Raw genomic sequence first — 12,256 nt, forward strand, 5'->3', positions numbered from 1 at the left:
TTGACCATCGCAACGAAATATTAAGATAATATGGTATGTTTAAAAACATATGTTTTAGATTTTAATAAACAGTTAATTATGAGGATATTATTTTAATTGTCCACGGAGTATAAGGCAGCTTTTATTTTGACGAATTGCTCAGCGTGTATTTCCGGAGCACAGGACAAAAATGGCAGACCGGGGTTACAGTTTCTCTCTGACAACATTTAGGTATTTCTTGTTTTTATTCATCACTGCGTGGCTTTAGTGTGCCGCTGTACATCTCTTTTTACTATGTTTAAAATAAAGTTGTATGTCTTTTCTTCGAAATGTCCACTAGCGTTACTTGGACGAAGTTTTGTGTAACATCGGAGATGCACTGTCATGATGCTAGTAATATATTCACAGAACGGCTTGTACCTTGAGCAAACTAAAAATTCTGATACTTTAAAACTGAAACTGTAAAATTGTTTGATATATTCTGTCTTAATAAAAACACATTGTGGGGCATTTAGTTTTTTTGTGCCTGTTTAGTCGTGTCTTTTATCAAGTTTCGTTTTCAGATATTTTTTTATTAATCTAATGTCTCTTGATCACTTTAGCCCCTCTGGCAAACTGGTGCAGATTGAATATGCCTTATCCGCGGTTGCAGCTGGTGCTCCGTCTGTAGGGATAAAAGGTATATTCGTTTTAATGTGATAATAGGCATATTATAATCGTTTTCTTTCTATTGCATTTAATTTTTTTCTTTTGCAGCATCAAATGGAGTTGTTCTGGCAACCGAAAAGAAACAGAAATCTATATTGTATGATGAGCAAAGCGTACACAAAGTTGAACCTATAACCAAACACATAGGCATAGTGTACAGTGGAATGGGTCCCGACTACAGGTATTGAATGACTTCATTTTATTTATAACATGTATAAAATTTTGAAAATATAATATCCATATAACCTATAGCATAATTAATTAAGAAAGTAAACACACACATTTTCCAAGTGAGTTGCCACTTTTAGCTGTGCTTATATGTATTGTGTAGATGGTCTGGACAGATTGAATATCTGAATGCTCTATTTTTTACAGGGTGCTGGTCAGAAGAGCAAGAAAACTGGCCCAGCAGTATTACCTGGTATATCAGGAGCCGATCCCCACAGGCCAGCTGGTACAGAGAGTGGCTTCAGTTATGCAAGAATACACACAGTCAGGGTATGGTCACTTACAATCTAAGCATCTTAAATTCCTATATTTTACTTATATACATTATAAATATAAAATATTATATGAACTGTTTTTTACCATGTTTTATAGTGGTGTGCGGCCATTTGGAGTCTCTCTTCTGATTGCTGGTTGGGATGAGGATCGCCCCTACTTGTATCAATCAGACCCATCGGTACAAAATAAACATTCACAAACTTTTGTTTACTCTTTTGTGTTTTTCTTATCATACAACCATTTATTGTGAAATAAGGAATAATAATCACATCCCATAGGGAGCATATTTTGCCTGGAAAGCCACAGCAATGGGAAAGAACCACGTCAATGGAAAAACATTCCTTGAAAAAAGGTATTTAAATTATAGTACAATCACCATATTGGCTAAAAATTGCTATTGTGTTGAATCCACTGCAGAAATATTCTATATAGTATGCATGTAAGTAATTTAAGTTTTGCTGTGTGCTATTCCATTACAGATATAATGAAGATCTGGAACTTGAAGATGCTATACACACTGCCATCTTAACTTTAAAAGTGAGTTTCTCTATTGACAATTTCTCACACAAGTTTCCCAATCAACAATAAAGATTCAATAGATTTAGTAAAGGTTTCACTAGAATACACAGTTGGAATTGTGTCAATCGCTGGGTTGCCATTATTGCTTAGACTTTTTACTTGTATTCCCATAGGAAAGCTTTGAAGGTCAGATGACTGAGGACAATATAGAGGTGGGCATCTGCAATGAAGCAGGATTCCGTAGACTCACGCCTGGTGAGGTGAAGGATTACCTGGCAGCAATTGCTTAAAAATCACAGCACTACAACTGTTGAATATCATTTTGGATTGATTGGTTGTTTAAATTTCACTTTTTTTATTACTTGAACATCTGTGTAACTGACTTCATAAAAGGTTGCAAATTATTACAAATTGTCACATCTCAATTATTTCTGTAAGAATGACCTGTCTGGCTTTCCTTAGATAAGAGATGCGTTGTCATGTAACATTTCAACCATATTATTTTACACCAAAGTGTTCATCAAATGTTGAAAGTTCATAAACTTCTCCATAGCCCACTCTTACATCCATGCATATAAAGTCATCAAGATTGGCTTTACAGTCTGTGAAGAGAGCATGATAAACGGTGTTAGACAGTGAAAAAAAACAGGATATTTATTAAATATTAGGGATGTGATACCTGATGTCTCGATACAAGGATATGCAGGAGGTGACATACGCCAGCTGCCATCAGAATGCTTCATATGTGACCGATCAGAAGCAAACTTCTGTAGGTAGATGTTTGCTGGTATGACACGAAGCTTCCTTAAATACATACATGTAAGCATACTTTGTTCACATAATGTATCAACAAAGGTGAATTTCAGATCAGATACTTGCCTCCAAAAATCAGGTCTCAAATTCTCATCAGATTTAAAGGCCTCCTTTGAATATACATCAAATATACAAGGAAATGGGAGAATTGTGTCTAGATCGTAGATAAAGCTTTGTCCTTGTTTACTTCTGTGCAGCAAAATAACATGGTAATCCTAAAAGCAGGCATTTGTAAAAAATCCCATATTAGACAAATATAGACTATGCATTTATGGAAAATATGATGGATGCCATTTCTTCATAATTGAAAGTAATGTTCCTATTAAAATACTCACCCAGATTACTGGTTGATCTCCTCGACTGGATTTTTGTTTCCAAATGGGTACCTGCATTAAAAACGTATTTATAACAACTGCATTTATTAAAATCTGCAGTGAAAAAAGCCAGTACGTTATACTCGCCATTTTTCTTTCATTTGATATAAAGACCGCATACACTTCATCCAAAGAGCAGGTCCCTTTATCTCTTATACATTCGCACAATTTCCACACATTCTCCTCACTGAAAACAAACGTGTTTAAAAGAAACGACCAAGCCAGTGCCTCTAAATACCTGCATCAAAAATCCACTGACTACTTAAACAGAACACTTTATGAATTCATATAGTCAAATAAAAATGTAAATATAATGTAACATACCAGTAACACCTGGTGTATACACATTCATTTCTAGATGGAGTAATACTTGCATATTCAGACACATTTCTTTCTTCGTTCATTTTCCCTCCGTGTTAGAATATATCGTCCTGTAATAATAACGACATGAGAAAATACAAATATTGGAGGGTGTACTGTAATCCTCAATAGGTGATTTAACTCGCGGGACAGTGTTACACTTTATTTAGTCCGTAATGAACTTTTGCAGATTTGTCGTTCCGACGTGATTCGGAACAGTGTTCGTCCTGTGAATTGCAAATCTAATTTGCTGACATTAACAAAAGCACAGATAGCTTGCTTGACTGTTTTTTATCCAAAGCGACTTACATTGCATTATCCTATACATTTATACATGGGTATCTGCAATCCCCTGGGATCAAACCCACAACCTTACGTTGACTCAATGCTCTTACCACTGAGCTACATGCATGATGAAATAACATTTGTGATTTGGATATTCTGTTGTGTATACATAACTTAATACATAACAAAAGTTTACCTGTCCAAAAAAACATAATTTTTGACTTTTTTTAAACGTATGTTAATTGTCAAGGCGATATATTCAGAATCCGCGCCCACATTAACACCTGTGATAATTGCTGCACTAATTGAATGCGACACCTATCGATTCAATGAAAGTTGTAGGCTCAATATAAACGGAAGAAAAGGTGTTTTGTTTCGGTCCTCGCTGAAGATCCAAGCGCACATGATGGTTAACGCTGTGAACGAAGGATGTAACATCTGCCGACATCTAGTGGCATTAAAAGAGGCAAATACAAAAGTTAAACTACAGGGACATACGTAAAGCTTGTTGCAGCAAGATTCACCGAACGGGATGCTCCCATTTAAGGTATGTGAACTAAATCTGCTAAACATTCCAATTAAAATCATAAAGTGTTTTTTCATATCTGGACAGATTACGAAAAAGCTGAGACCGTTTGTTTTCAGAGACCGAAAGAGCTTTGAGAGCCATGTAAAGTGCCGTATTACTCCAAAAATGCTAATTTCAACGGCAAAATCGACAAGTTTCCGGGAATTTCCTTCCAATCAGACACTACAGATGGATGAATATGGAAATGCTGTTGCTCATTAGCCAATTCTACCAATTTGCAACGTTCCAGCAAACAAAAGTGAGGTTAAGTTTACAGGCAAGTGATGCAAAGCACGTGTTTCAAGGGCCGTTTACAATATCAAGAGGCACACTGTGTTATGACCAGTCTGAAACCCTCAGTGGCTATAACCCAGCAAATTTTTATTACTTTAACTCATTAGGATGTGAATTCGACGGCTCACATATATGCATCTATAAGATATGCTGGTAAAGGTAGAAATAGACTTGTGCTTTATTTTTGTACTAATGAGAAGATTGAACTTTCGGCGTATTCAAGTTTTTAATCTATGTCTTTAATAAAAGTTCTGGGTATTAATGTGGCCTAGAAGTTAGTTAATTCACAGATGGAACAGGTACGTGTGTAAGATGTCTGCTAAAGAATCTGCTATGTTATACATCCATTCTAAATGATACAGGCTATTTCTGGCTGTCTATATGACAGGACTTCTTGGAGATATAAAAGCAGACATAAGTATGTCTGCCAGATGTTTGCGTTCCAGCAGGGTATGTGCATGTCAGTACATTATGATGCACGTTTTTGACAAAACAACTTGAATAGAATGCAAATAAGCGATTAACACAACATCAGATACATGCAAATAAGGTGGAATTTAAAACAATTGAATCAAGTTTATTCGTTTTGCAGTTACCACAGGGTGGCAGCAAGCTTACTGGAAAGTCACTCCAATACAAGTACCCAGCTAGAATTTATTTTTGTTTTGAGATTATTACCAAGCAATGTGCATTACTGTTTTCAGTGGGTAGTTTTAATTTAGTTCCCAGAACGTTCTCTTGAATGCTAGGATCCCATAACTGTCTCTTTAATGATAGGAAAACACTCAAAAAACATTACAAAAATCGCATCTATAATAACATTTCTAGAACATTATCCATCCTAACGTTTCTTAAATGTTTTCAGTAGGTAGTGTTATTTTTTTGTTTCCAGAACGTTGACCTAAAAGGTGGGATAAAAACATTCCAAATCTATTGGGACATTTCACCCTAAAATACGTTTTGACAGTTTTCCCAGTTATTTCCCAGTTAGATATCTTCATCTTCTTAAGCTCTTTACATACACACTAAGAAAACCAGACCCAGCATTTAATGTGAATACAAATTTGGCATTCTTTTACATATGGTTCACCTGTTTTTTGAAAATTTTACTTCAATTGACAAAGTCTGACCTTATTTCTGTAATACATGTACAAAAGCTCATATTTACACGTGTTCATGTTGTTTCATTTAAATCACCATTATGGTGATAACTTGCTTCTCTAGTTGGGCTCTTGACACCGAACACTTTACCTGTGAGAATGCAGCAGATGTGATCAGGTCTCATATTCACAAGACATCTTAAATTTTGCTACTATTTCACAAAGAATTTGGCGCTTAAATCAGATCCTAAATCTGTGAAAGTAAGAGGACTCCCAAGCCTTTAAGACCAACTTGCAACAATCTTAAAACTCCATCAATCTGCCACAGAACATAGACATTTTTGAAATTATGAAAATTAGCTTTTTAAAAGGACATTATTATCAGCTATGATTGTTTAGTCTGTTAAATAAAATGTTACCCTTAATTATCCCTAAATCAGAAATGATGAATAACGTTTTAACCCTGTTTTTATGCCTAAACTTCACATGAACTTTGAAATGTTATCCCAGGGTTAACATGGTGTTGCCTGCCCCAAGGACATAAATCACTTGGCAGAACCAGCAAAGGTCATCCGGGCATAGTGAGTAAGCTTGATAACATCATCAATAGGTCAATCCTGCCCTTTTTCTCCTAGTGATAAAATGTAATATAAAATGTTGTGAATACGCAAAAATATACTTTTCATGCTGCAATGCCTGCTGGTTTCCGTCATATGTTACAAATCTCCCCCATGACTCCCAACATGCATTGCAGAATAAATAAATTATTGTTGATTTTGTTATGAACTTAATGTTCTGCATATTTTTGTACACCTGCCAAATTACAAAAGAAATTCATTACAAATCAGGTCAGGATCATTAGTCTTTGTTTTAGAACCATGATTTGAAAAGCTTCATCTATTTAATTTATTAACCTACAAAAGCCATATACACTTAAAATTCAAGACTAACATGAACAGTATGCAATGAGGAAAACCCATAAGCCCTTTCACCTGAATTGTTTTGTTTATTTAGGCCTACTATGTTTTGGTCAAGAATAAGAACTGCTGGAGCATTTAAATGACTAAAAGGCCATAGATTTTGCTATTTCAATCTGCACGTACATATAAATCAAGTTCAGTGATCTTAAATATACAAACAAGTTTTGGGAGACTCCATTACTACTTTGTTGAATGAGTAAACTTGTTCCCTCAATTCAGAGTGTAGTCAACTTATAGTATGAGGGTTTTCAGTGTAGTGCAAGTGACTAGTCAGTTATTATCTATCCTCAAATCTGCAGGGCAACAATGGTTTGTGCCACATGTGTACACTGTGTCTTTCATGCATGCAAGCCACCGCACACCATCCTCAATGACTGTGATATTTAAAATAACAGAATAGTTTCTGGACTAAGGCAGTGAATATTTCCTAAATTTTACTTTCTAAAACTATGAAAATTAATAACTTCTATTAAGGATTTTTTCCATACCAAAGTACATCATAATCAAATTAAAATACACGTAAAATAATATATTTTCTGGTAAAAACTACATTTTTATTAGAAACTTTCATGTATTGTAGCGTAATTTGCAGTACAACTGCATACCCCAGCATCATCAGACTTATATAGTAATAAGGTAAATTGTTTAAATAATCAGAGACTACAACATAATATAAATGTATTAATCTTTTGTTTTACAAATGAATACACATTTAGGATACTTAACGTTAACTTCAAGCTTACATTGGATTTTTGTCTTACCTGCAGCGCTCCGTTTTAGATACATATGCATCTAAAACAAACTTACACCCACAGATATTGTTTAGCCTACTTAGACGTGTCGAATCGATCGGAAACCTCTCTCACATTTGTAAGGTATTCAATAAACAAAAACACCAAGAAATCGCTAAACACCTGAGTCCGTGAGGAAAACAAATGACGTTCATTTTACAATGACGCGAGTTCACTGATCAAAGCGCGTGGTCTAGATTGGCGCGCATATACGAGACATGCGCACTACAAACGCATTTTTAAATAGGCTAGGCATTTATATTTAATTTTTTACCAATTCTATCACTTACCTTCCACAGCGGGTTTCACAATGATCTTCTGGTGGTAGCACGACACAGATTGTCAAGAACAACGGCGTTGCCTGGCCATGAGCTCATCGGCTTTCTTTCTGATTGACAACCAAAATGTCGCAATTTCAAGCTGCTGTTGGATCTATATGGTATAACCATCATTATAGTGCAGTTTAATATACAGAGCTAATGTATGGAGGAGAAGGGTCTGGGGAAGACGCTATTGGGTGTATGTGCCACCATCAATAATTTTCTCATAATATTTAAAAAAATTCCTTTGTTAATATAGAACATTAAAGGAACATTTTCTAAAAATATTTTTGGAATGTTGCAGTAAGAATGTTTATTCTGTGTTGTAATGGAACATAATTTGTGGCCCATAACATTCTCAAAACATCGTCTGAATATTGCAGTTAAGATGTTATTTTTCAGTTATCATTTAACCTTCTAAGAATATTATTTAAAATAAAAAAGCATCCGTACAACATTGTTTAAACATTATAATAATTTTTTTTCTTTAAAACACTAATAGGCTAATACATAGTCAATGTTCCGAAAACATCCCCTGCTTGCTGGATAGCCTTATAATTCGGAATAAAAACGCATCATATTGACATTTGAAAACATTAAAGAACATTTCTTCCATCACTTTAACTCGGACATTTTTTTGATCTCATATGCTGTTGTTTTATGCAAACAATTCTGTGTTTTGATTATCCACACAGACCATGGTTATTGTTTTTAATTACAGCTTGGGAACATGTCCACATGTTTACTTCTTTTCTGTCCAATCACACGTTCGGACACTGACCACTGATCAAGGACACCAAATACACATGGAGGTCTAAAACTGTTTGACATGTCTTAAAATAGCTATTTAGCAAGCATGTTCTTTTCCCTCTTATGTGATTGCTGAGGATGTGAGAAAAGCAGTGTCAGCATTTATTGATCTCGGTCAATGTGTGTGTGTTGTATGTAATAATTCACCACACACAATGCTCCTTCATGCCAAACTTTAACGTTTTAGACTGCCTCCCCTCCCCATATGAGGGACATTCAAATCCTTTTTATTAATATTATTAGTTTACTACAATTGCGCTTTGCAATAGGCTATATTGTTAAAACGAAATGAGGAACAAGACATGATCGATATAGTCATGGAAAACAGCAACACGAAAAAATCACTGTCTCACGGAATTTAAATTTGATAGATTACCACTTGTATGTGGGTGCTAAATTATTCACGGTATGGCAAAGAAAATAAATATATGAATGTTATCTATGTGTAATTTCCTCCATTTCTGTGTTGAGTAAAACAAATATTTACACACATTCGCAAGTTCTGGCAGTAAATTTGTATTCCGAAGCACTTTCTGTCAAATGATTTCATTCAAAATCATTTATTACTCTTTTCTTGACAATAGTCTTATAAAAAAGTAACCTATTGACACACATTGTCATATGCCCCGCCCACACACCAGACGAACACGTTGTCCACGTCTTCACGAGGACGTGAAATAATCCACGTTCATCACAGTAGCAACACGTGACGGGTGATTTAGGCTTTACGCAGCTGTGCTCCTGAATGTTTAGTAAATACAGGGCTTGAATTTTAAGTGGGCCAAGCTGTGTATGCATGACTTTCACTAAGGCCTAATATAAACTCGTTTGATAAAATAAACATATTGAAAGTTTAAACTATAAAATGTTCAATATAGTAAATATTACTTGATCCATCAACACCTCACCATTTTGGGATTGTGTTGTTTTAATAAAAGCACATAATGGTAAAAAAATGATGGGTTAAAGACAGAGGGTTAACATGTTAATGATGTTAACTTTTAGTTCATGAACATGTAATCATGTGCTTTTGTTTGGATGCTTTGAGCAAGTTGCGTGGACCCAAAGTCTTATGACTGGCTATAAGGTCAAAATGTGAATAAAATGATTAACCAAGAGATTTGTAAAAAGCATCCACCATCTGTCTCAGCAATGGAGTAAATTATTACCTTTACTGCCTAAACAGTGGGAGAATAGTTTCACATGTGTTTTGGTTTCCATTTTTGTTCAACTTGCAAGCCAGGAAACTTAAATTCTTTCTGACTTCTGTCGTGTGATTTGTTGAATACTTAGATTTCTAAATTATTAGACTTGACAAAAGATCCCAGGGGTCTATACACCCATATTTCCAGCCGTGGAAGAAGGTGTATCTGAGCTATTTTTCCCAGAGAGTTTGTTTTCCTGTTTCCAGTAATATCAATAATAGCAGCCTTCCTGTGGTGTAGTGGCCCTACCCACAGTCCTCTTTGTCTGTCATAACAAGCCATCCATCCGATGCATATGATAACATTAAATCTGGATTATTTTTTGTTGTGTATGCTGCAGATTAATTCTGCACATTTAAGAACATTTTTCAATTTTGCTTTGGAGCAATATCTTAAATCTAAAGATTTACTGCAGACAAGAGTGTGGCTGGTTACCTTGTAGTGTCGCCTATGGCAAGTTGTTAGTGAATGAGTTTAGGTCCTGTTTTAAAGGTTATTTTCATGGAAAACAAAACATAGTCAGGTCAGAGCAATTTTCCACCTCAGTAATTGGTCTTATCAGCCGAAGCGATGACCTGTAACAGGAATGCTAACATATTGCCAGGTCAGAGTAAAGTGGACATGGCTGACCAGGAGATTTCATGCAGGTGATTCTATCACATGCATCAGCAGAAAGAAGCTCTGTTATTAAAGCATTATCATAACAAGTAGAGTATCTTACATTATCACGTATGAAAGTCAAACCACTCAATTCATACATTCTGGAATGTTACTGAATGTGTCTTTATAAAATTGTTGCTAGAAACTAAAACTACTGTGCTGTGGAATAGGCTAATCTGTGCAAGATCTTCCCACATCACCGACAATTAAAGAGCCAAAACAGAAGATTATGTGGGTGTTATGATTTCAAGGATATTATCTTCAAGTGATAGTTTGAGTCTAGACTCTTGACCAAAGTAACCAATTCAAGATTTCAAATAGTTTAAGGAGCCATGTTCTAACTATAGTTACTGAGTAACTTTATTATCTTTACCATCAAAGTTAAATAAGCAATAGAGGATATTATAATTTTGGGTCCATTGACGAGCTGATAGTGAAGATAAACTGACTGAAGATCAGACACTGAAGCTGCAGGTCAGAACTGACCTCCCAAAATGTAACCGTCAAATATTTTAACAAATCATCGCTGTTCTTCTGAATGCTCATATGTCCAAATTTGCTGTTTTTCAGTATATGGAAAAACACTGACAACACAGTCAACATCATTCAAAAATTACAAAGTTGACAAAACTTATGAAAAAATTTTTTTGGTTGGATATTTGTAGAACCCAGTGACAAACATTAAGGATAACTAATAATAATGAAATTTGGAGATACAAGGTTTCAGAAGAACAGCAGCAATATATCATCTTTGACCATTTCTCACATCTGATGAATTATGACATTGCCAAAAACGTAGCTTTTTGTAAAAAAATTATAATTGCTGAAATACGCCTTTTTATGCTTGTTTTTGTTTTTGTGTATACACTCAAGTCCATTGTGTTCATTTTGTGCTGTTCCACAGCACAGGTTAATACATAATCTATAACACTTTGATCCTGGCTGGCAAGAGTTCGTGTTGGCACTTCATTATCTTGTATCTTATATTGAACATCTACGTGCAATAATGGCTAACGTGTTTATTTTTCTTACAATGCTGCTGAACTTTTTTTGGAAAAATAATGAAAGTCGACTTAATACTTATACAAATGATCATGAACTGCTTTATACACCATAAGAAGCTGTTTTTGTCATTGTACAACTTTAAAGAAGACATTGTTTTATCCCATTACCCATTATATCCTAGTAAATTAATAATATGTGACATTGAAGTGATAAAGGTGAGGTCTGCATAGTAGACAGCCATCAATTCAGGGCGCTGTCTCATGTCATGTGTTTCTGAATCAGGGCTTAGTATGATACTACAGCTGACAAGTGTGATTGCATCTTGCATGTGCACTAAAGTGGTCTAATGGGATGTAGCATTGTTAAAATATAATAAAGAATTCTTAAATCAGAATTAGGTTAAAACTAATGACATAGTTGGCTTCATTTAAGTGTTATCTTGTAAATGGAATGTCATGATGCTTCTTCAAAATAAAAGGAGGCAAAAAATGTCTTGACCTTTATCTGAAAGAAAGAATGTACTCTTATTAGTCAACATCTCTACTTCAAACCAGCGTCCAATGACCCCCTCAGTACCTGAATGGAAGGCTTGTAATGCTTTTATCAAGTAATATAGTTTATACAGAGTCAATACATTTTCAATTTTTAAGACCAACTGGTTGTGTTTTATAATAATAACAAAATAACTGACCTGTTACTAAATGAACCGCAGAAAAACAGCACTGTTTTTGGACCTCTGTTTATTTCTTTTATTTTTCTGATCCCAAGAAGTAAGATGTTATTTCTGGAGACATCCATAAGGTCTGTGTTGTGCAAACAGATATTGAGTATTGAAGAAGCAAACTTGCTGTGTATGTCAAGTACAGGGAAACGACGAACTGAAGCCAATGTCATGTACCTAACTTAGAGAAATGTGAGAAATGTATACATTTGACCCATACAATGTCTAAAATATTAACTTGAGTTCAAATGTGTATCTGT

At 34.9% G+C, this 12,256-nt stretch overlaps 2 protein-coding genes across 6 annotated transcripts; one reads left to right on the forward strand and one right to left on the reverse strand.

Moving 5' to 3' along the window:
• Positions 1-142: 142 nt before the first annotated feature.
• psma2b (proteasome 20S subunit alpha 2b) lies at positions 143-2,113 on the forward strand. The gene is made up of 8 exons (XM_079484919.1): positions 143-210; positions 582-658; positions 736-868; positions 1,063-1,185; positions 1,288-1,369; positions 1,470-1,543; positions 1,671-1,728; positions 1,884-2,113. Exons 1-8 carry the CDS (start codon positions 170-172, stop codon positions 1,998-2,000), a joined length of 705 nt encoding a protein of 234 aa, XP_079341045.1. The 5' UTR covers positions 143-169; the 3' UTR covers positions 2,001-2,113.
• ntaq1 (N-terminal glutamine amidase 1) lies at positions 1,420-7,684 on the reverse strand. 5 transcript variants are annotated; one of them, XM_079484924.1, is made up of 7 exons: positions 7,566-7,684; positions 3,222-3,328; positions 2,985-3,084; positions 2,859-2,909; positions 2,590-2,738; positions 2,390-2,514; positions 1,420-2,312 (listed from the first exon to the last, which is right to left on the reverse strand). In XM_079484924.1, exons 2-7 carry the CDS (start codon positions 3,299-3,301, stop codon positions 2,209-2,211), a joined length of 609 nt encoding a protein of 202 aa, XP_079341050.1. In that variant the 5' UTR covers positions 3,302-3,328; positions 7,566-7,684; the 3' UTR covers positions 1,420-2,208. The 5 variants fall into 5 exon arrangements, with proteins under 5 accessions (XP_079341050.1, XP_079341047.1, XP_079341048.1 ...); XM_079484921.1 differs by having other exon boundaries at positions 2,985-3,135; positions 7,566-7,669; XM_079484922.1 differs by lacking the exon at positions 7,566-7,684 and adding an exon at positions 7,246-7,461.
• Between the last annotated feature and the right edge of the window lie 4,572 nt (positions 7,685-12,256).

This window comes from Barbatula barbatula, assembly GCF_947034865.1.
Source record: "Barbatula barbatula genome assembly, chromosome: 21".
NCBI lineage: Eukaryota > Metazoa > Chordata > Actinopteri > Cypriniformes > Nemacheilidae > Barbatula > Barbatula barbatula.